The 24,020-nt window shown below is 38.5% G+C and overlaps 1 protein-coding gene across 3 annotated transcripts; it reads left to right on the forward strand.

The window, feature by feature from the left end:
* Window positions 1-2,494: 2,494 nt before the first annotated feature.
* Window positions 2,495-23,428, forward strand: LOC130417343 (neuropilin-1a-like). Of its 3 annotated transcripts, none has more exons than XM_056742856.1 (18): window positions 2,495-3,075; window positions 4,305-4,473; window positions 9,438-9,619; window positions 9,717-9,944; window positions 10,124-10,291; window positions 11,252-11,415; window positions 14,552-14,707; window positions 14,922-15,066; window positions 15,347-15,678; window positions 15,838-15,982; window positions 16,149-16,310; window positions 18,090-18,134; window positions 18,866-19,012; window positions 19,178-19,524; window positions 19,599-19,686; window positions 19,904-19,939; window positions 20,457-20,486; window positions 21,560-23,428. In XM_056742856.1, exons 1-18 carry the CDS (start codon window positions 3,015-3,017, stop codon window positions 21,826-21,828), a joined length of 2,874 nt encoding a protein of 957 aa, XP_056598834.1. In that variant the 5' UTR covers window positions 2,495-3,014; the 3' UTR covers window positions 21,829-23,428. The 3 variants fall into 3 exon arrangements, with proteins under 3 accessions (XP_056598834.1, XP_056598833.1, XP_056598835.1); XM_056742855.1 differs by having other exon boundaries at window positions 2,496-3,075; window positions 4,305-4,479; XM_056742857.1 differs by lacking the exons at window positions 2,495-3,075; window positions 4,305-4,473 and adding an exon at window positions 8,735-8,975.
* Window positions 23,429-24,020: the final 592 nt, after the last annotated feature.

Below are 24,020 nucleotides of genomic sequence, written 5' to 3' on the forward strand. Positions count from 1 at the left end.
CACATGCACAACGGCCCGAAGCAACAGAGCGGCAACATGTCCAAACCCCCCCAAATCGAACCACACCCCACCCTTGCCTGCATGAAAGAATGATAAATAGCAGGAGGAAAGCCGTGTGTAACGCTCGCTCACACACTCATACACACACAGGGCTGTGTGGAAGGTCAAACTGTATGTAAATTATCTGGTTTCGGATTTTGGTCCCAGCAGATGCCGGCTCCGCTCTATGATTCTGAAGGATAGCCAATCAGATTGGTCCTCTGTACTGACTTCCCGTGGCTGTGGAGGGCTTTCTGTTTAATGACAGACCGGGTAAGAATAACAGAACGGCCTTCGAGCCGTTGTATGAATGATTGGGAGTGAATGTGAAGAAGGAATGAGAAATAAGTAAGGGTGGAGAAAGCATAACAGAGAGTGAGCAAGAGAGATGATATGAAGTGCTTTGTGATTTCATTGTAAATGGGTGCTAGATTATACAAGTTAATCTTTAGAGAGCTGTCTTGGAAATATCTGGATGATATTTCACCCAAAAATCTAAAGAAAAATGCTTAAAAATACTTTCTGTCTTATGATCATTTATGCATTGTGTTTTACAAATATCTTCCACATTTGGCATTACCGTAATGCAAAAAAGGCCTGTTTTATTCTTTCTACTGTAATCTTTAAAGGTGCAGTAATGAGAATCTAATGAGAATCCCAAATGACAATAATGGAATAATATATATATAAAAAGAACATCTGGGCACACGCTAGGCTTTATTTTGCAAATAGAGTGTCTTGTTTCATTTGATTTAATGAGTGACCTGGACATATTTTCATGATAGTCACCCGGCCATGAAAAACAATCAGGATATTAAAATGTGCAATTGTTTTTATTTCAGCTACGTGACTTTAAAATATCGGGTTTGGCAGGAGCTCATATCTGGCTGACTTTAAATCTCTCTCTATTCCTCTTTCTCAATCTCTCTCGCTCTTTCACTGTGTCTCTCTCACTTAGTCTAGCAGACATCTCTTTGTGTACAGGGGCCCGAGGCGCTGTTGAGTGTGGCAGCATCATAAAACAGGCTGGAGGAGAGAGAAAACGAGAGAGACCAAGTGTTTGTGAGGAGATTAACACAATGTCTATGTGTTAGGGGATTTCAACTGCTCTGACTAACACACACAGTGTTTGATTGAAAAGCATACGGAGCGAGTCAGAGTCCACTGTAAGCTGGAGATCCATGTCTTCCGTCTTGAGTCTTACTCTAAATCTTTACCAGCTGGTGAAACAGTCCTGGACACCGTTGCGATGCTTATGTTGGTTTGTTTGCTTGCATGACGGCTCTTTATCTCGTCTTGTCAGGAGCATGTCTGAATCAGTGAGGGGTTGTGGTGTTATCTGACCAGCTCCATGTTATCAAACGTCATTAATCAGTATGGCAGACGCGCGGCATGCACAGCTTATGTCTAAAATGAAAGCACATGCCGGTAAAATACCAAAGGATCTTTCTCACACACCCAGTTTTAGCCAATTGTTCGTAATCCTAATCTGATACACTAACAAGGACCAAATTGTAAGATCTTTATCTTTAGTGACATTGTCATCACTATAGTTTTGAGGTGCTACTGTGCTTTGTATGGGTTTAGAGTTCTGATAGGTTAAAAGCATCATTTTATCTTGAGTTCATAGTCCTGTCTAAACCTTGCAAATGATTTTACTAACTGCTCAGTTATCTTAGAAGAGTTATTTGATTAATTATCGCCTTGTCTTGAAACAATCAACGCCTGCTACCAGATAATGAGAGAATGGATATTCAGACATCACTTTCTTCCCCTCATGTCAATCTTTGACTTACTTGCTTCTTGCCATTTTTTCTTTCTTGATATCCATATTTTACCAAGAGTTTGGTCAACAAAGCAGAATATTTTTTGTCAAATTGTTGTACAAGATCTGTACTAGCACGCCAGTTGTATTGACAAGTATGGTGCTTTAAATGTGTTTCACTTTAATTGCCACTTCCATGGTACCTCGTTGAGCAGGCTGCACAGAAAAATATTTTTTGCCTTTCTCTCTCTCTCCTTCTCCCAATGGATGATCAGATTGCAGCGCTGGCTGCTCTGTTGCGCCTCCGAGCCTGCAAGTGACTACGTGCTACACATTTTTATGTCACTGTGTCACGAGCCAGAGAAACAGATTCATGGAGTTGGTGCGCTTCTAATCCTTATTGCAATGCGCAAAGACGCGCGACTCCGTGCGCGATGAGAGATCCAAAAGCTTATGAAACCCATTACAGATGCAAATTATTCACATATGTTGTGTATGACAATAAAATGCCAATGTGTTTGATGGTTAGTAGCCTAAATCTTCGAATTCTTCTGTTGGCTAATTGGGTACTTTGAGAAACATCTTGTTTCACCATTGCGCTCCCACGCAAAGTAGCGCGAAGTCTCTTTGGTTTGGCCCACAGTCTCCGTGTCTGGTTGGCAGAGAGACAGCGCGTCTCTGCCTGGAAGGGGTTAGAGGGTTTGCTTGTTTCCAGTACTGCTCATTCCCTCTCAAGGAGGAGGAACGTGAGAAACGCGCAACCAGAGCGGCGTGTGCGCGCCCGGAGTTTGGAGACCAACTGCTTCTTTTAGGAACCTTCACACCAATGAGAACCTACAAGAACAACCCACCGGCGACTGTCCACGCGTGACAGAGGACGGAAATCAGTCATTTAAGGGAGTGACCCGACTGCGCGCCCGCAGAAGCGCCCACTGCCCAGCTGCCACAGAGAAGACCTGTCAAGTCCTTCTACACTTTGGATTATGACATTATAACAACTATACAGTGCTGGCTGTTTCAGACGTCCAATTCTCCACTCTGAGGATAAATAGTTTCGTTCTTTACGGTATGGACGAGAAAACATAAGTGACCGGATGCGCTCCGACTGACGTGCTTTGACCAGCCTTATATAAACTACCGTGTGATTCAAACATCATACAACTGACAAAATCCAGAGGATATAAGTGAAAAGACAGAAGACTGTTTAAGGATGTATTGGTGTTTGCTGTTTGTGACTCTAACAGGGTTTTCCGTGGCTCGCGCTTTAACGGGTGAGTTTGTTATTAAGGTGCGTTTTGTCGGTTCAGTTGCGAGTACGTGCTCTCTGCTTTGCTGGTCACCTGTAAAACTACCGTTTCAGATGGAGAGAAAGAAAGAACAAACAGATGGATAGAAATCAGTTATCATATAAACGACACAGTAAATAAGTTTACATCAGCTTATCAGTTTTGACACCGTAATGAACGAAAATGTTTCATTTTAACCTATAAGTAAATATGTCTGACGAGAAAATTTAGCAACCAAAGTAATAAAATTGTCAGGATGATTCAGTCATACAAATAATTGTGACTTGGAAAAGACAGTTAACACATGAAACGCATTTTATGTTACCTGACAACACATTTTCGATTTTAAGTATTGCTTTTTACGTGTTTAATTTACTTATTTTAGGACAAGTGCATTAGTCCGTTTAAATAATGGCAGCATTACTCATAGAGATGCATTCAGTCTCGGTGTCAGTGTGTGTATGTATTTTTTGCGTCTATGTGCGTGTGAAAGGGAGAGAGTTGGGTGTGTGTTATCAGACTCAAACATTCAGACACTGTGCCATATCTACCCCCCACAACTTCACTCATATGTGACCCTGGATCACAAAACCAGTCTTAAGTAGCACTGGAACATTTTTAGAAAAAGACAAAAATACATGGGTCAAAATGATTTGCCAAAAATCATTAGGATATTAAGTAAAGTTCATGTTCCATGAAGATATTTTGTAATTTCCTGCCTTAAATATATAAAGAAAATATTTTGTGAATGGATGGCCTTCTACAGTGCCTCTTATTAAAAACTTCAAAGTGAATTTTCTCAATATTTCGATTTGTTTGCACTCTCTGATTCCTGAGGTTTAATCGGTTGTATCTCAGCCAAAAATTGACCCATACGACTGGTTTTGTTGTCCATCACATATATACATTTGGGAACTTTTGACAGCAGACTTTTTTTGATCAAAAAGTCGTTTCATTTACCTGATTTAACCTTACAGTTAAACTTATTTTCCCAGGGGCTGTTTTGTAATCTTAGACATTGATCGATCGTCGGGCACGTTATCGACCATCTAATCTGATCGATCTGTCGAACAGCCTGTAAGATTAGAGCGCACTGTGTTGTACATTATTGATGCAGTTTCCTTTATTTGCTCAATACAATACAGGTCATTAAAGTGCCTCGTGTGTTCCCTCTATGTTTTAAGCGACGTTCCCCTCTCCTCTGTGTCTTTTAGAAAGCTCCTGCGGTGGGAAGATCACGATCACTAGGGCCGGTTATGTGACCTCTCCCGGTTACCCGACCGGTTACCCGGTGAACCAGCAGTGCACCTGGCTGATCGAAGCGCCCGAGCCACAGCAGAAGATCCTCATCAACTTCAATCCACATTTCGACCTGGAGAGCAGGTGCAAGTGAGTCTAACAGTATTTCAATGTTAGAGAAAACTGAGACACATCACGAATTCTAAAAACAAAACAACCCTGGTTCAAAGATTCTGCACATTTATATCCAGAGGTGTGTGCCACCTGTTGGTTGAAAATGAAATGTTTAATATTTCAGAAGCTGAATTTAGAGGTTGAACTATATCTATTTATGGACAACATAAAAAGAACATGTATCCTTCAAACAGATGTTTTTATCAAAGGAAATGGGGAACATTTTTCCCTATGAAGGAAATCTCTTAGAATGAAAAGAAAGTCACATTAAAAAATGACACGTGATCTGATAACTCTTTGTTCACGGTTTTATTTTCATCAGACTGATGAGAGCTCGGCATCACTTCAGTAATTAAGATGATTGTTTTTGTAATGAGGAGGCTGACAGGCAATGACATTACATAAATGATATTGAGGATGGAGGCAGAGCTTCTTATTATCTTGCGGTTTATTTCAGTGGTCAGGTTAACAGCATCACCGCACACACACAACGACCCTTGTGCCGACTAAATCTCATAAACGAAATAGATTTGATGACTCTCTTTGTAATTTTTAACAGCTTGTAAATGGGACGTAAATCTGCAGCTGTCAGTCAAACAGGCTTGCCTTACTATTGGGTTGGATTACGGTGGCAGGGGACCAATGAAAAGTCCCTTCTGCTGAGTGTCCTGCTGGGGGTTCCTGAGGGGGGGGTGAGGAGTAAACAGACCATGACCATCCCTTTCTCTCCACACTTTCTTTAGCCCATCTTGCTTGGTTTGTGTGTATGTGTGTGTGAGTGGCCTTGTTTTTATATCCCTATGGATGGGAACCTCAACCTGAATTCATGGTGACTCTTTGGTGGAAAATTGAGGTCCCCATGGACAAAAACGCTTATAAATCGTACAGAACGATATTTTTTGAAAATGTTAAAATGGAAAAATTGTTCTATCTTCAGGTTTAGGGGTAGGGGATCAAATATAAAGTGTGTGTGAGAGAGAGAGAGAGAGAGAGAGAGAGGGAGACAATGGGGAAGAAGGAGTAAGGTTATGCTTTTGTGGAATATTAGCATACTACAGTTATTATTTTTAAAGTATGGATGGAGTTTGTTGTGTTAAACATGCAACATGCAACAATATGGTAATGAAATTTACAGATATACAGAGTGTATTATTCTAGGATATATATGTATATTCATTAACATGCACTGGGCTCAAATGTTCACTTATAAATACTATAGGCAGCTGCCAATGTAAAAGTCTAGATATTAATGTGTGCTATGGAATGTCTGGTGAGTTTTGGACACGCTTCCATGAGTGCCGGTCTGGGAAGGGAAAGGTTAATCAGAATTTCACTTTAACATGGACCAGATGCTTTTGTGTTGTTTTTGGACTGGATTCAGTTTGTAGCTCTGGCAAAACTGCAAAGATCATGGTGAACATTATCAGACCAGCTCTGCAGAAAAACCCAGGAGATCACTGAAAACATACTCTTCATTCTTGTGCTGCGCTGCGGGGCACAACACATCGGATCTAACAGGCTTTTCATTTAACGTTATTATGTAACAGAGCAGACGTTCAACGTGTGTTACTCTTAGATGTCCATCAAGATTAGCCCGGTATTACATTTATCCTGTGAAGAACATGAGATGTTGACACTTTTGCTGGTGTCATATCATCAGAATGACTGTGATTATGAATTTTCTTGAGTGAAAACCATGCACGTGTCAATCAAACTTGTGCAGTTGGCCAACTTCAGCAATTTAAGGAATACTCCACCCAAAAATGAAATTTCTGTCATAAATGACTCAACCTCAAGTAGTTCCAAACCTGTATAAATGTCTTTGTTCTGTTGAACAAAAAGAAAGATGTTTAGAAGAATGTTAGCAACTGAGATTTTTGGGGTAGTCAAATGGTATTTGAAACGCCTCGTGTAACCACACTCCCACAAATATACGTCAGTTTGTGGTATGATTTGACTTAGAACGACCAAATGTATACGCAAGTAAGGTGGGTGTAACTGTCAGTACAATTGCTTTGGAACCTAATGTGTCAAATATGGTAAGAGGCGTTACATTTCCATCTCACGCTTGCAGTATTCGACCAATCACAACGCACTGGATAACTGGCCAATCATAGCACCCCTCGTTTTTCAGAGTGATGAGCTTTGTAAAAAAATCTGTGCATTTCAGAGAGGCGGAGCAAAGAGGAGACAAAACATGCAAAATATGTGGGAAATACAGCATTTTTTAACCTTAAATCGTGTATACACATTGCATTACATCTAAGACAATTGCTAATATTTGTTTAAGTCGTGTCACATGACTCCTTTAATGGTGCCCCAAAAATCTCAATCGCTAACACTTTTCTAAATAACTTTCTTTGCGTACGACCAAACAAATACATTTATACAGGTTGGGAACAATTTAAGGATGAGTAATTCATGAGAGAATTTATTCACAATTCATTTAATTTCCATAATCTGATGTCATTTCCTCGTACAACTGGGTATTAGATGGAGACACATGAAACTGGACTTTCTATCCATTGGGAATTGTTTGATTTATGAAATGTGCCTCTGGCCCTAGACAGTAACGTAATTAGTTTGAAATCAGACACACATGTTCCTGTGGCATCTCACTCATCCAGATATGAGAAGCTATATTTGTACGGACCAGTCATAGACACAATTGTTTTCATGGTAAGATAATGATATTTATGAGTACCTCACCCTAACACTCATACAAACCAGTTGACTTTTGTTCTCATTATTCTACCATGCTTATTGTATTGTAAATCTCCAGATTATATGTTATTATATGAAAATGTTATAGTTTTCTTTTGAAATTCTTGTTAAGTATATTTTTGAATGCAAACTTTAAGAAGACAATCGTACAAGCATTTTACTACATGTCGCATCTCTTTGTCACCAATAATACTCGAAACTTGTAAGAAACATGTTTAGATTTCAAGCAAACTAAAATTTGTCAGATTTATGAAACATGAAGTTGGACTTCTTGTCCTTTTATTTGTTTGTGTGACTTTAAAACAGTGTTTGTGATATTTGCAGGCACATTTTAATAAAGTTGGCCAATTACAAACACACACACACACAAACACACAAACACCAACCTGGACATAACTAGAAAAAAGCAATACTGAAGCCAAACTCCAAACCCAATGTCATAGCCATGAAAGCAAATCGTACTAAAATGTCTGAATGAGATCGTACGAATTCATGCGAAGTATCGAAGTAACGTTTTTCTGTGAGACTGTGTTGCATATACATGCGTTTGCTTTAGTATCTTCGTGGGACTTTTACACACACACAGTATCACACACAGAATCTACATCCGTAGAATAGAAAGAGAGATGCAGTTTATAGTTTGATTTTATGATGTGTGTTCCAGGAGAGAAATCGCAAGTAATTCCCTGCAACATTTATGAGGATTGATTCATCTCAGGCCGCTCTGCTACACACACATTTACGGAGCAGAAGTAATGTTCATCATTAATGGCTTAGTTGTGTGGGAATGCTTTAGAAATGCCGCACATATTAATCATTAATGGCTCCCTCTCTCTGCCTTCTTAACAGCCCTCCCAAAAACACTTTTTCTCACACATGTGATTAGTTGTGCTTACTAACACAAGGGCTTTAACAAACCCTCGATTTGAAAGTTTGTGCTACAGTTTCAAATGAATTAGTTTGTGATATTATGATATGTGTAGAATTGACACAATATATATAATCATGATTTTTAAGATTACGGTTATTGACAAAACTGGTATTGTGACACCCATATACACTTACAGTATATATATATTGTTTAACTCTCAGTAAGTAGATCATAATGTATGCTCCTTTCACATCTTTGTTTTCTATGTGTTTCTCATTAGAAGAATATTTTTGATCCATAAACATTTTCACTTCTGTTTCAAATCTTTTCACTTCTGCATAAATTTGGTAGATCTGCTGTCAGCATATCTCTGTCATTAGATAAAACACCAGCAGGACTTCCTTTAACTATATCAAAAACATGCACAAACCTCAAAAGCACGGTTATCCAACCAAGACCTCAGTAAAACTGTATATTTACATTTATCATTTTACCGTAAAATATTAAATTAATTTACATTTTGTTTGATAATTCAGAGAGTGTTCCTGTAACTACCTGGTAGAGCATTACACCATGTCATCCATGTCCCTGTTACCAGGTGTACATGTTCATTGTAATCCAATTATTAAAATACAGATCATCAGGATGTCAGTTAAGTCTAGTGTACAGGAGAGATCTATCCGAAGGCAGGAAGCACGCTTCTGCTCCCACGAGGGTCACGTCATGGTGAGAGGTCAGAGATCACATTGACCGTCAGTGTCTTTGGTTACAGCCGAGCACAAGAGCGTGAACGTACTCAGAGGGGGTCCTGTGTGTAAAACCAGTGTCAGGTCAGCAGGAAATGCCTCGCGGTTTGGGATTTGTGGGATCTGATGGTGTAAGTGAATTTCAAATGAGTCATACACAAGTTATTGTAAGGCAATGAAATGGGGTTTTACAGTTTACCTAAAAAATTCTGTAAAGGCTGTGGAGATAATCCTTTCTTTATTCAGTTGTATTTCAATAGCGCTTTTGAAAAAAAGCTTTACAGGAAATACATTTAAGCACAGACATAAAACTGTATAGAAACATGCTTTACAGACAATACATTTTAGCATAAAATGGGAAATTACAAAAATACATGAAGAATACTGCAAGACAATATTGATGTACATTAAAATAACTATAAAAATAATGAGTGTCTATAAGATGAAGTGTCCGTAGGCTAAAGGATGTGTCTCTAATCATACCATTGAAATACTTTAGTTAGATTTTTAACATAAACTCAATTCTAGTAGCAGTATTTGAACCAAACACATACACAAACCTAACTTCAACAACAATGTGTGTGTGTCTTTAGGTATGATTATGTACAGGTGTTTGATGGTCTGGATGAGAATGGTTTCTCTCTTGGGAGGTTCTGCGGCAAAATCGCTCCATCTCCAATCATCTCTAGTGGAAACGCTCTGCTCATCAAATTTACCTCTGACTATGAAAGTGCAGGCGCTGGATTCAGCATCCGCTACGAGATACACCGCACAGGTGCACAGGCAAAACACATTTAAAATGTTGTGATCATTCAAAGAAGCTTAACACCATCATTACATCCCTTCATACTGTTCTTCTACTTTTTGAGCAGGCACTGAATGTTCCAGAAACTTCACGGCATCACATGGAGTAATCCAAACCCCTGGTTTCCCTAATAACTACCCGAACAACCTTGAGTGCACCTTTATTATCTTCGCACCCAAGATGGCGGAAATCGTCTTGGACTTTCAGAGCTTCGATATGGAACCGGACACGACTGCACCTGTCGGGGCAGTCTGCAGATTTGACTATCTAGAGATTTGGGATGGATATCCAACGGGTAAAGACGGATAAAAAACATTTAAAAGGAATAGTTTAGTATTGCTTCAGTGTTTTTTAGTTTATTATGTTCTATGTCTAGGATTTCTCAGCATGTTTAGAGAATTTTGATTCATTTAATATATGTATGTGTAATATTTTTAATACATTTAGCATTTTTTCCCCTTTCTCTTCTCTCAGTGGGACCTCATATCGGTCGGTACTGTGGCTCTAGGAAACCAGGCTTTGTTATCTCCTACACTGGAGTTCTCTCTCTTAGCATCCATACAGATAATGCTATCTCCAAGGAAGGCTTTTCAGCCAATTACAGCATCCGAACCAGCTCCGAGTCGTCCCAGGAGGGCCACGGTGAGTTTCGCACTAACTCTTTCCATTAAATGCTCAGTCAAATTGTCATATATTTTACTTTTTTCCCAAAGTCTATTTATGATGTTTGTCGGGTTTCTAACACCCAGATCATTCGCAAATTAGTTTCACGTTTATAACATTACATCGGAAAACTGTCTCTTAAGATGCCGTTGTACCTTAAAGACTTTTATTTGTAAATGACTTCTTTTATATTCTGCTTCACATTTAAAATAACAAGACTTGCACATTTGCTGTCAGTTCCAATATGAGACAGTCATTGATGTGTAAATGTGGGTGGCCATGTTAATGTGCTGATGATTGGGACATCAAAAGAGTTTTGATCCGCAATCTTGTTTTTAAAAATAGTCTGGGTGAACTGGGTAGGCACAGGCAGCATTGGTACATAGAACAACACATTCTTTTATTGCAAAATATCAAGAGACGGTTTCATTTTGGTAGCAAAGCATTTAATAAATCCAACAGGAAAGATGACAATGAGTCTAATGTGTTGTGGATATTTCTTCCATCTCAGCTCTGTTTGTCCATGACTTTTATTAAACTCATTTATCAGGTTTCCAGAGAGACGCTAACCGAGACTGTTAGCAATAATATGGCAATAATGCGTGTGATGGCACTGAAGAAAACCTCAAGATCCTTTGAGACCAAGTTGAGCTTGACTTCACAGAACTGTGTGTGTGCTCAGCTGTGTAATAAAGTGCTGTGAGGTTGTTAGCTTATAATTCATCTTTATTCCACTGTCACATGGGGCGTTGGGTCACTTTATGGGTCATCCGCGGCCAAACATGAAAGTCTTAAGTTTCTGTTAAGAAGACGGAGCAGATGTGACCCACACAACCTAAGCCTAATTTGAGTCTGAACTTTCCATTTACATAATTCTGAATGTATGATGATGTGTGTCTGCTTTTTTTTCCCTAAAAGGATGTGTGTGTTTTTGTTTAGGTGCATGTATGTCCCCTTTAGGAATGGAAAGTGGTGAGATCACAGATGACAGAATCACGGCGACATCCCAGTATAATCCCAGCTGGTCTCCGGTGCGCTCCAGACTGAACTACCCTGACAATGGCTGGACGCCATCGGACGACTCGGCTAGAGAGTGGATACAGGTACACATGTTTTCCTATCATAATGAGGACTTTCCGTTCAGTTCTATTGTGTATTCTGAGCTAATGACATTTTCTATCCCATAACACTAGCCACTAGTAAGATTTTAATTAAACCATTACGTTGTATGTTTATTAAGCCATTTATTGATCTCACGAGGATCATTGGCTGCTACCCGCAAAGGTGATTTCAGGTTTACTACCCATTTGAGAGCATTTGGTCTTCAAAGTGTAGACAGAACCTTTCTCTCTCACTCTCTCTCTCACACACACACAAACACACACACAAACAAACTAACAGAAACAGAAAAACGCACATGCTGTAATTTAACATGGAAAGATTTGCTCAGGACGTGATATTTACATGCGCTGACATACATGGGCATAGATTCCAAATTCAAATGAATGTATGTTTTAATGTGCTTTATTATGTACTTAATATTTAGAGAGCATGGGAAAAGTTCAACTTAGGCTTGACAGCGAATGCAAGTGTGTACTTGTCTTTGGCATTTAAGGTCCATTAATTTCATGGTGCTGTAATGAGAAAGCATGCGCACACACACACTACTTCAATACTTTATAGTCGACAAAAATCAGTATGCTTATTCACAATTAAATTATAAGAAAATACAGTATATGATTTGTGAGCCCTTTTTGTGAGGGATCACTTCAGATGTTTTTAACATTTGTTACTACATTTATTTGTACAATGTAAATGTAAATGTATTTTTTTTTCATAAACGTTACCCTCTGTAGTCCAGCCAAAACAGTACACACATTCAATCACCACTCAATGTCCTCATTGAGATAAAATGCGGTGAGGGGTAAACAGGTTTGGCTAACTGTCTATAAGGAAGAATCTTAAATATGAATAATAAACATAAAACATAATGGTGTAATGTATGACAATGGACGAATTGTCAGTACAAGCTGAAGTAAGAAGGTTTCATAAGCCCCCTTTTCAACTGGGCCTTTCCTACTTCTTAACAAAGAGAGACAATTTCCCTTCTCCATCAGATACATGACATCACTGTGTAAGCTCTAACTTTTGAATGAACAGCTTTAACAGAAATGTCTACAGATGATTTAATCAAAGCAAGGTTTTAGTAATCTGTAATATAACTTTAGTTCTCTGGACACATACATACATACAGAGGAAGCGGGTCTTTGTTTCTAGAATGGATGTGATAGACATGTTTTCATACTCACAGCAGTGAATGCAGGAAGGGTTTCCTCACTGAATGAGGACATTTATGTAGCAAACGTACACTGGGCTGGCGCTGACAGTATATCTGCATTTTTGAAAACAGACACACATCTGGAAAACACATTTCATTCACACACACACACACACACACACACTCCCATTCAAAACTTCAGTTCTCAGTAAAGATTACAAAGGGAAGTAGCCTTTAAATGTTATCATTTTGGCCAGTGGGTATGAAATTATTTGGAACCCACTTTTTTTTTTTTTTAAACTAGACATAATTTCCTCTAAAATTTAAGTAGACGTTTGATTTATCATTCTCAAGATTTTAGGAATAGAAGTACAGAATGTCTGAAGGAATTTATCTGGCACAACTGGATCTGTTTTCCATGTACTGAAGATGTTTTGCGCCTCATCCAGTTGGCTTCATCGGCGGTGGTGGAAAGTAATAGTTCACTCAAAAATGAACATTCTGTCATAACCTAGTCATGCTTTTTAAATTACATGTAAGATTTCTGTAAAGCACTAAACATGTTTTTCGGTGGCTTTAAAGGGGTCATATGACACGGCTAAAACAAATATTATCATTTGTTTTACATGTAACACAATGTGTATACACGATTTAAGGTAAAAAATGATGTATTTTCCACATACCGTGCATGTTTGTACAGTATCTCCTCTTTGCCCTGCCTCTCTGAAGAGCAACCTAAAACTGTTTTCATTTTGAAATCTACAGGAAAGAAGTTTTTTGAGTGACATGGAGGTAACACTTCTACATCTACATTTTTGTGTAGATCTATCCCTCTAACCACATCTCTCACTGTGGTAAAACTGGTGTATGGTTGATGGTCTGTTGCACATCTGATGTGTGAACTGAGGCGAAACTGTCACAGTAAAAAATGACACATTGAAGCTGGCAAATGATGTCACAGCCTCGGTCAGGGTCTCTCTTCTTTCCTTTGTCAAACCGTCTGTCTGTTCCGTCCAAAACCTCCACATTCCTGTCCACGAACAAGTGATCCTTATCCTGGGGCAGTTTTGACTCGTTCTGTTCTGTCTTTGGCCCCAGTCTGGGAACGATGTTTGAAGAGCGAAGCAACATGGGGGTCGGCTGAGTGCCGTCTTCCTCTTTCCTTATCCTGCTTTCCGTCTCTTTCTCGCACACCTACAAATTTCCTGTTTTTTACAAAAAGTGTCGAGGTTTGTTTTTAGGCCAGTGTGATACTAGCATTTACGAGGCTCTGCTCCGGCCTGCCATTGTTAAATGTCATTAACACTTGTTGGGCCTGTTAACGGTGGCCGGCTCTAGTTGGCAGCTCAACTGCTTCTGATACGGCACAATATTGAAAAGCTATTAGCCCCGACAATACTTTCCTGTTCAGTGAGGAAGAGAGAGAGATGGCATTTTTCTGTGCAATCTGCTCCGTGATTCTTGGGTGGAAACCAGTGGAGGGGAGATGTGAACTCTCGTGCCAGGAACGCTTGTTTTGCGCCAAACTCTCTCAATGGGCTATTTATGCACGCTTCTGTTGCGTCAGTCGTGTTTAACTTATCCTGAGAGTCACGCAAACACTTGAGACTCAATTTGGGAATAAACTACAGTTTAGATTTAATGCAAGCATTGTTCCAACCTGCAACACCATTTGTCATGATGTGTCAACCTATCTGGATCTGTGACGAGACAATCTGGCGTTTGTGTTTTTATGATTCATTTTAGTGTAAAGTGAATCAGACTTTGGGTTTGTACAGACTGCGTTTAATTTTTAAGTGTATATGACTCATATCCGTTGTTTTTAGGATATTTAATAAACCCTGATCCTGATCCAAACCAATAAAGAAATCAGATTTGAGGGTCATTCCCGATGTGATATCTCGATATATACACATTATTCTCAATAACAGCTCTTCTGTCTGTCTTTCTGTGTCTATCAGGTGGATTTGGGGTTCCTGCGGTATGTGACAGCCATAGGAACACAAGGTGCCATATCAAAGGAAACTAAAAAAGCTTATTACGTCAAAACATACAAGATCAGTGTGAGCTCAAACGCAGAGGACTGGATCACAATCAAAGACAAAACCAAACAAATGGTGAGCCTTTTATTTTTTATATATTTGTACATTTTACTATCATTGTTATCAATATTACTGGTTATATTTTCCTGGCATTATTTACATTTGTATTGAATCTTTTTTATTTTCTATATATACATATTCATATTGATCTGTTGATGTTTTATTGGTGTGTTGTGTCTATTTTTAAAAGTGAAGAGAAGAAAAACACATTTTACTGTTTTTCACTCAGGTGTTCCATGGAAATCAAAATCCCACCGATGAGGTGCTCGCCCTGCTGCCCAAACCCACCCTCGCCCGTTATTTACGGATTCGACCATTGACCTGGGAACAGGGAATCTGTATGCGTTTCGAGGTGTATGGCTGTAAAATATCAGGTATCCCATCACAAGAAGCTCTGTGTGTGTGTGTGTGTGTGTGTGTGTGTGGGATGACCTGTGGGATCATACAAGATTGACCCCCACGCTCACATAGTGAATTATTCACTGACACCTAATACTGACATGAATAGGCCTGACCTGTGTCTCTGTGTTTATTTTAATAAAGGAAATTGTCTGCATTTCTTTTTCTTTTGGGTCAGAATATTGGTGCTCCTTTAATCAGGATTACTGATTCTCTCTCTCTCTCTCGTTCTCTCTCTCTCTTTCTTTCTCTCAGATGCCCCATGCTCCAGTATGTTGGGAATGGTTTCCGGTCAGATTTCTGACTCTCAGATCTCAGTGTGGCCGTCTGCAGAAAGGGGTTGGCTTCCGGAGCAGGCCAGACTGCTGACCGGGCGTACGGGGTGGGTGGTTGCTCAACCGCAGGTTCTGGGGAAGAACCATTCACTGGAGCTGGATCTGGGAGCTCTGCGGATGGTAACGGGCCTCATCCTGCAAGGAGGGAAATACAGAGACTTGAATATTTTCATTAAACGCTTCAGAGTTATGTACAGCACTAATGGATCTGACTGGACCTACATACCGGAGGAGAACAGCAACAAAGTGAAGGTGAGATAGATTTGGGAGAATGTTAAGGGAACAACTTACTTGTTTATACTAACTAAAAATTATTGCAATATACTATACAATTCTGTATTGCATATCTAAACGTGATTTAAAAGGAACAAAATGATTGAACAATCTCTCCTTTTGTTTTACTGTTTGTAGGTGTTTACGGGTAATCTCAACCATGACACCCCAGAAGTACGTACTTTTGATCCCGTGATGATGCATTTCCTGCGTATCTATCCTGAACGTGGCACACCTGAAGGCATGGGGTTAAGGCTGGAGGTTTTGGGGTGTGACCTTCAAGGTGTGTGACAACCAAACCAACCAATCATAGAGCGCATAGAAAGTTCATTCTACGGCTGATCTTTGTAAATAATGCAGAAACTATGAAAGCTTCATTTAATTTCACCTCTAAACTTCCCTTGATCTCTTTTTTCTTACTCCTACTTTTGCCATGTTAATCTCCCCAGAGCCCACAACACCTCTGCCCGCCACAAGCTCCTTGGAAGCTACCGCAGCGACAGTCACGAGTGTGTCATCGAATATTCAAACAACAACCATCATTCCAACAACAATGGACAATTGTGATGATGACGGCAACTGCCATAGTGACACAGACTACGATCCAGCAGGTTTGATGTTTACACACACATTTGTTTTTGTATCATCACAAGAACATTCATACAGTTTTTTATTGTTCATAGATTAATCTAATTGGTGGCTCTTCCAAAGCCCTCACAGAAAACACTACTAGTGCTTAGTAACACACTACACTGCATACAAAAAATACCCAGAGGACCCTTGCATCTTCCTAGCAACCACCTGGTAATTCCCTAGCAAACAAAGTGTTTTTTTTAATTGGGTTTTTGTATTAATGCCCTTGGTGAAACATTATGGTGTTGAGTTTTGCGACAGCAAGCACCACTGATGTTTTCAGAACATTGTCTTTTACTATTTCCTATGCCGCAGTGCTACAATTCTACACACAGTCCATCACATCGCTCACTTGCACATTACACACTCGCACATTGCACATAGCATCTGGAAACTGTACATTGTACGAAAAAAAGAGCTTAAACCTCTAAATAACACATCTGTACACAATTTAAAAAAATGAGATGTAGTCTTTTGTCTATATTTTTTAACTTTTTGCATTTAGTGCATCATTGTTTTTATTTATAATTTTTTCTATCGTAATGTATATTTGCAGTAAATTTGCATCATGCACTAAGCTCCTTTCCCCAAGCCAAATTCCTTGTGTGTGTTGGTAATAAAGCTCCTTCTGATCCTGATTAAATCTAGCCCTTGCAGAAACCTTCTTATATTTTTAGATTTTAATAAGGTTATCATGTAACGTCTTTATTAAACAATTTTCATCAGAGAGCCGTTGGGCAGTCTCCAGAACGCACACACACACACACACACATACTAGCATGCAAACACTCATGTTTGTTTTGGTATGTTCGTTGGGATTTGTCATTCATGTCTATATTTTTGTGCTGTCCTGGGGGTATTTTTGTATTTTGTATTACTTGTATTACTTGTATTTTTCAAATAAGCTTTATTTTAGTATCAGTTTCCATCATGGGGACCGCTGGCTGCTCCCCACAATGTTTGTGATTTCAGAATTAACTATCCTTGTATGGGACATGTGGCAAACTAGAACACACATTCCCAAACATCTATACAGCAAAACAGAGACAGAATATGACCCAAAAGGTTACAAACAACAAAAAACAAACACCCACACAGTGAAACAGACACCATTTATGACCCAGTAAGGTTACACATGGACAGTGAAAGAGCAACATGCTATGACCTATAGGTTACACAAACAAGTATATGACATATCAGATTACACAAACACACGTTTACAGATGCAACTACAGCACAACAGGCAAAAACTCAAGAGGATACACAACCGAACATAAAGAACATACAAATAACAATGTGTATTGTGAGTGTGTAACATCCCTTACACAACAAAAATATATTTCCACATAGTAGCTCACAGAAACGTTATGTTTTATTATCTTAGAATGAGCTATTTCTATCTACATACACCTGAGTCCCCTACATTGAATTCGCCATGCTGGTTTTAAAGTAGCCCTAAATAGGCAAACTGCTCTTCAGAGCGCAATTCACAAATATGTTATTTCCTTTGGCAAAGAATTTGAAATGTGACAAGATCTTAGCCCTGTCTTAAACCTACGTAGTGCTTCGAAAGGGAGGAGTGAGCTGTTGGTTGAAATTTGCAACATCACCACTAGATGCCGCTTAATTTCATACACTGGACCTTTAATACAATATACTTTCCATTATATTCCTATATATTTTGGTTTCGTAAGGAATGCATGGTAACCTTCTAACGTGACTTTTGATCTGATACAATTATCTCTCTTTTTTAACAGGAACTATATTGTCTGAAACATTTTTGGAGATTGAGCCAGTGCCTGGTGAGAAATTATTCACACTTACATGCAGTCAGAGACACATGATGTTTTCTTTCAAATGAAGATGTGTTTTAATCTCAATCGCTTCTTATATTCTCTGTTCCCCTTAACTTCTTGTTTTATACATAAACAATTTTTATGTTACTAAAGCATTTTCCTTAGTGCTAGTTTTGTCAACTTCACAATAATATTTAAAATATAAATGACTATTGAAAAATATTTAATTTAATTAAAAGTTTATATATATATCAGCAGTGCAAAATACACTTTTTTCTTTACGTTAAGCAAGCACATGAAAGAATCTCTACTGCCACCCAGTGTTGTTTATCGGAATTACAGTACAGCCCCTTTTGAACTTTTTACAAAAACTGAAACTTGTTTTCATCTTCAAAATCACTGTTGCAACATGTACTTACTGGAAGATGAGGAAACAGACTATTTGCCTTTATCCGACTTGCCAAATCCACTTACCTTGCACAATACAAAAGAGCCTTCCCTAGAGTAACTTGAGGTTAAATGCCCTGTTCAAGGCATGATGGTTATGGGAAACAGCAAGAGACTAGGTCAAATATCACTCACTTTGAGGTTTGAACTTTCAACCTTTTGGTTACCTCCCCAATGCTTTATCCTCAAAGCTGCTACCAGCTCTAACATCACTGAGAGGATTCAACCACAAACTCTACTAAAGTAGAATGAAGAGCTATAGAGCTCACTGTGTTTTTTTTCTTGTTTAGCATACATCTGGTTTGCCTGTGATTTTGGCTGGACGGAGAGCCCTTCCTTCTGTGGGTGGAGTCAAGACGATGGTGAAGGAGCTGAATGGCACATAAGAAACAACAGCAAGCATTTCGACCACAAACTGCCTAATGTGGACCACACAGGTTGGTTGGGATTATCCTTCACTTTCAAGGCCAAATCATAATAGTTTTTTTTTAAATACCAAACATATCTCACACATAAATGTCACACCTCAAAATTATTACCATTTGGTTTTTCTTACAAGTTTTTATCCAGCTACGCCTGACTCTTCATCTTCTTTTTTTCAGGAATGCCTCATAACTTTGTTTATGCAGCTTTCGACACAAGCCCGCACAGAGAGACGGAGCGAAATACCGAAATGGATACAGAAGAAGAGTTGGAAACAAAAGGACGGATGGCAAGACTGGCCAGTCTCCCGGTTGGGGCACCAGATTCAGACCTGTGCATGTCGTTTTGGTACCACTTTACCGAGAAACACACAGGAACTCTGAACATCAAACAGAAGACAGAGCAAGAAGATGAAGAAGGGAAGAAAGAAGAGAAAGAACATCTGGTCCGCTCTATAAACAGAAATATGAAAAGCAGATGGAGGGAAGGAAGAGTTTTGATCCCCAGGGCTGACACACCTTATCAGGTATGGATGCCCAACACTTTAATCTGAAAATACCTGAACATGACTGTTAAATGAACATGACTATGTGTTTACAGGTGATTTTTGAGGCTCATGCAGAATCTGGGTGTATCTCACTGGATGATATAAAGATACTGGATGAATTGGATCCAGAAGAGTGCAAGGGTATGTTAACACCCCATCCCTTTTGTTACTGGCCCTTCCCCCTCGGTTCGGACATCCTCGTTGTTACACGTCCTCCTTGTATAAGCATAAAATCAATGTGCCTGTCCAATATTTCCCCCATCATACGTAATTCCCATCATTTACATTTTGAATCATAATTTTAATTTGACTGCAACGGTGACCCGCCACTTTATTTGATTTTTGGTTTGTGTTTCAGACCCAGAGTATAAAAAAGCTGATGAAGATGAAATCGGTAAGCCTGGTGTTTCATTAGGAAAGTGTTATAGTAATGTTGTAATATACAACCCACTAATTGCCAATGTCATAATGTACGACACGAGTTTCAGCACTCGGCAGTCAGATATGTTAGTTTATTACACTGCGCTCTGAAATAAAAAAAAATATTGCATAAATAATGTACATTCAGCCAATACAAGATTCACATTGACACATTTGGCAGACGTTTTTATGCAAAGGTACTTAGTTACAGTGCATTTAAAGCTATTCATTATACATTTTCATTTTGTATCAGGATTCGAACCCAATTCCTTGGTTTTGCTGAGCTATCAGAACACTTAAATAGTGATGAACTATACATCCCTAAATATATTATACCAGAATTATACACAAATTATATAATTAAATAAAAACTTTTTCATTTAGTTTACTACCAGAAATCAGTAGTAATTGTGTAACGCTCCAACAGTGCAAATTGCCATTTGACATCTCTACACAGATGTGTTGATCGTGTGTTTGTGTGTGTGTTTCAGACCCAGCGAAAGAGGATGAATATGAGATTGGTAAGACTTAGAAAACGTTAATAATTACTTTTCATGATTTTATCTGTTATCATGTATTACTGTATGTTTGCTGTTCCACTTTGTATAGGGTTATGATACAGTATTTTTATTTTGTAAAACTTACTGGCCGACTGTGCAAAATACAATACAAGATACAATACAACGAAATATATAAATCTGTGGAAAATAAATAAGTGACCATTCCAAATTTTCACTTAATCAGCATTTTAAGATGTATTGTGGCCATTCCAGTCTAGTGTCTCGTGAATTTGGACAAAATCAAACCTCAGTGAAAGACATCAATGTGGAAGACTGACAGCATGACAAGACACATAAAAACTGTGATTAAAATCCAGTTTATTACATAAAAAGTATATATATACATGAAAAAATATTGCTGTTGTTTTGCTTCAAAGCAAATATGAACTAATATGAGGTCTTAAAAAATACAAGCGCATCTCTTCTGTAATTTATTTTAAATATTAAATTTAAATAAAATTTAAATTTTCATTTTTTGCAAATAGAAACAATATTTTTATTGGAAATTTGGTAGAAATATTGTTAGTAGTTCACAGAATGAAACAAATATGATCAGTTTAACGGAACACATACATGAATAGTAAATTTAATTTTTAAGATGGTCTCTTCATTTTTTCTGCTGCTTCTCACACAGTTGGGTATTTTTAGCTGTACACAACGGGACTCTTGTTTGTTTGAGTGTATAAAAGCATATGTTTGTTTACATGAAACAACATAAAAAAGAATGTAAAATAATATAGCTTTTTTAATTATGCAACAGTTTTCCTCACAACGCTTTTCTCTCTATGTCATATAAAGTTAAAACAAAGCTTACTTGGTCTTATTTGACATATTGTCAATAGAGAAAACATTAACAATACCTGACTTTGAACACAAAATGAATGAGACAATAAAAAAGTAATTGCGATTTTAAATGGACTAAAAACGGGATTAAATTACACGTATTAAACAAGTTCCTTATTAAAGTAGTGGTTCAATATATATGGTAACTATAAAGTCAGTTAAGAAAAACATTTTTGTTTTTCTCTTTCTAGTGCACTGTCCAGAACCCGAGAACACCCTCTGGAGTTTTGAACGTGGTTCTATGCTGAAGACTTTGGATCCAATCCTGATCACCATCATCGCCATGAGCGCAGTAGGGGTTTTGCTGGGCGCCGTGTGCGGGGTACTGTTCTACTGTGCGTGTGCCCACACCTCTGACCGAAACCTCTCCGCTCTCGAGAACTACAACTTTGAGCTGGTGGACGGAGTCAAACTACAGAAGGAAAAACTCAATGCACAGAAGTCTTACACAGAGGCGTGAGAGATGCCAGGAGAAATTGCTGAATAATTTCAGAGGAACGTTTTAAGAACGTCATTCCAGACTGAGGCATTTTATTCTCAGGATGTGCGGGACAAGCCTCTAGGGGGCGCTATGTATAGATTGTACAGCCAGATGATTGTCTACTTGTTTGTTTGTTTGTTTGTACATTTGTTGCTGGTGATGAGACCAAGACAAAAATATGTATCTTCTCACACAGTCGGGTTTTCCTTATTCTACGAGACCCCTTTTTTGCGAGGCACAGTGTACACACATGAATTTTCAGTGTTATTGTGCTCTTGAGTGTTTAAAAGCATATGTTTCTGTTTGTTCAGCTCACACTTCATTCCAATGGTGCCTTTAAATGTCTTTTTGTTGCCTTTTTACATATGGGCAGACAGTCATTTGCTCTTGAGCGCAAACTGCTCTCTCGACAGAAACAGACTTCTCACACATACAGAAGTCCGTGTGTTTAAATGTGTAAAATGTTCCACCATGTGAGACATTTCACATGAACACATTACGTTTTACATGACAAAACAATAGATATTCTGTTCTAAAAAACTTTTGGGTTGGACAGATGTGTGAATTCAGGGTCTGATATCATAGATTGACTATAAATTGACTTGGAAACAATTGGTTACAAGGGCATGTTCATAAAGAGAGGATTTAACTATCTTTATCCTCTGCTAAATTAAAGGTGAAATTGTAAAATCTTTCTAATTGAAACTTTCAACACTCTTTTTTCTGGATCTCATCCGATTTGTAATCTTTGTTCTGCTTCTGTAACATTCGCTACCAAATGACTTCGTAATCCCTGTGGATCATCTGTAAAAACACAGTGTCGTCTAGACTGCCAGGAGCCGGTAGGACACCTCCTGATCTTGAGACAGCTGAGGAGACATTCACTTTGGGAGTGTGTGGTAATGGAACTAACGTCAGAATGGAAGCATCATCAAGTGAAGAAAAAGAGAAGTGATGTGAGACCAGCTCCTTCTGGAAATAATATCAGAAAGACAAACTGATTTGTGCTTTAAAGGATTTGCAGTATCAGGAAAAGTTGAGGAGACAGAAGTAGTGAAAATGGCATCTGGGTCCATTTCATACAAAGGAAAATTCTACATTCGCTTCGACAACTGAGAGGAGATGTAGCCTTCTCCCGCCTAAATGAACCGATTGATGTAATTTTGCACTGAGAAATATATTTAATGAAGAATTTAGATAGTAATAAATGCGTTAATGACTTAAAATTGTAAAGGAAATTCAGCTGTCTGTGTAATAGCTCACTTTTTAATGATATTTAAAACTAAATGTTATTTTCCTTAAATGTAACCGTTTCTGGTGGTTTTCTGTCCCAGTGGACTAAAATAATGCCCTTTTGACTTTCCATCACAAAATTTTTACCTGTTTGGTTTTTGATGTTCTGGAGTTCAGTCTGTCTCGTGGCTGTTCTGTATTCACAGTTCTGTGATCCTAGGAAAAAAGAAGACGTGAAGAGGACTAACGTCGCATCAGCATCACAAAGACGTTCTAACTAATCTGACCAATCAGATTTGACAAAGAAATTCCAAAGAGTGAAGTTAATAAAGTTTCTATAATGGTTTGTGGTAGCCTATTTGTGTTGTTTTTGTTAGGCTGCATAAGTTTTTTTTGACTGGGGCCATGAACATTTCTCATGGTGTGCTCGTTTTTTTTTTAAGCTCATTTGCGTATAGGTACACACAACTTTTTAAAAAACTGCTATATTATCATTGCAATTACAAAACTACACCAGCATTAAACCTATATACATGTAGGGTTGATTCTAGCAACAATGCTGTTTATTGAAGTCTATATATATAATTATAAAGTTCATAAGTGTGTTTTTATTGTGCTCCACTGTTTAGACTGTAAGAGCTATGGGGGTGAGTGTGTTTGGAGAAATGTGCTACAGAAAGTATTTCGACTCACAGTCACTAGATGGCGCTGCTTTGTAAGGAATGATGGGCTGCTACTTTTTAATCTCTACCACCAGAGGACATATTTTCCCTGTTTGAGAAAACAAAGATACTGTCTGAAATTGGGCCTTAAATGGTGCACATCTGAGGGGACGGCGGTTTGTAGCGTTGAACTGCCAGCCTATTTTTTGTGTTCTCATAAAGGAAACCTAATGCGGTTTCACAACAAACCCATAAACCACTAGTTCTTGTGTCTGT

The sequence above is a fragment of the Triplophysa dalaica genome, chromosome 3 (genome assembly GCF_015846415.1).
Source record: "Triplophysa dalaica isolate WHDGS20190420 chromosome 3, ASM1584641v1, whole genome shotgun sequence".
NCBI lineage: Eukaryota > Metazoa > Chordata > Actinopteri > Cypriniformes > Nemacheilidae > Triplophysa > Triplophysa dalaica.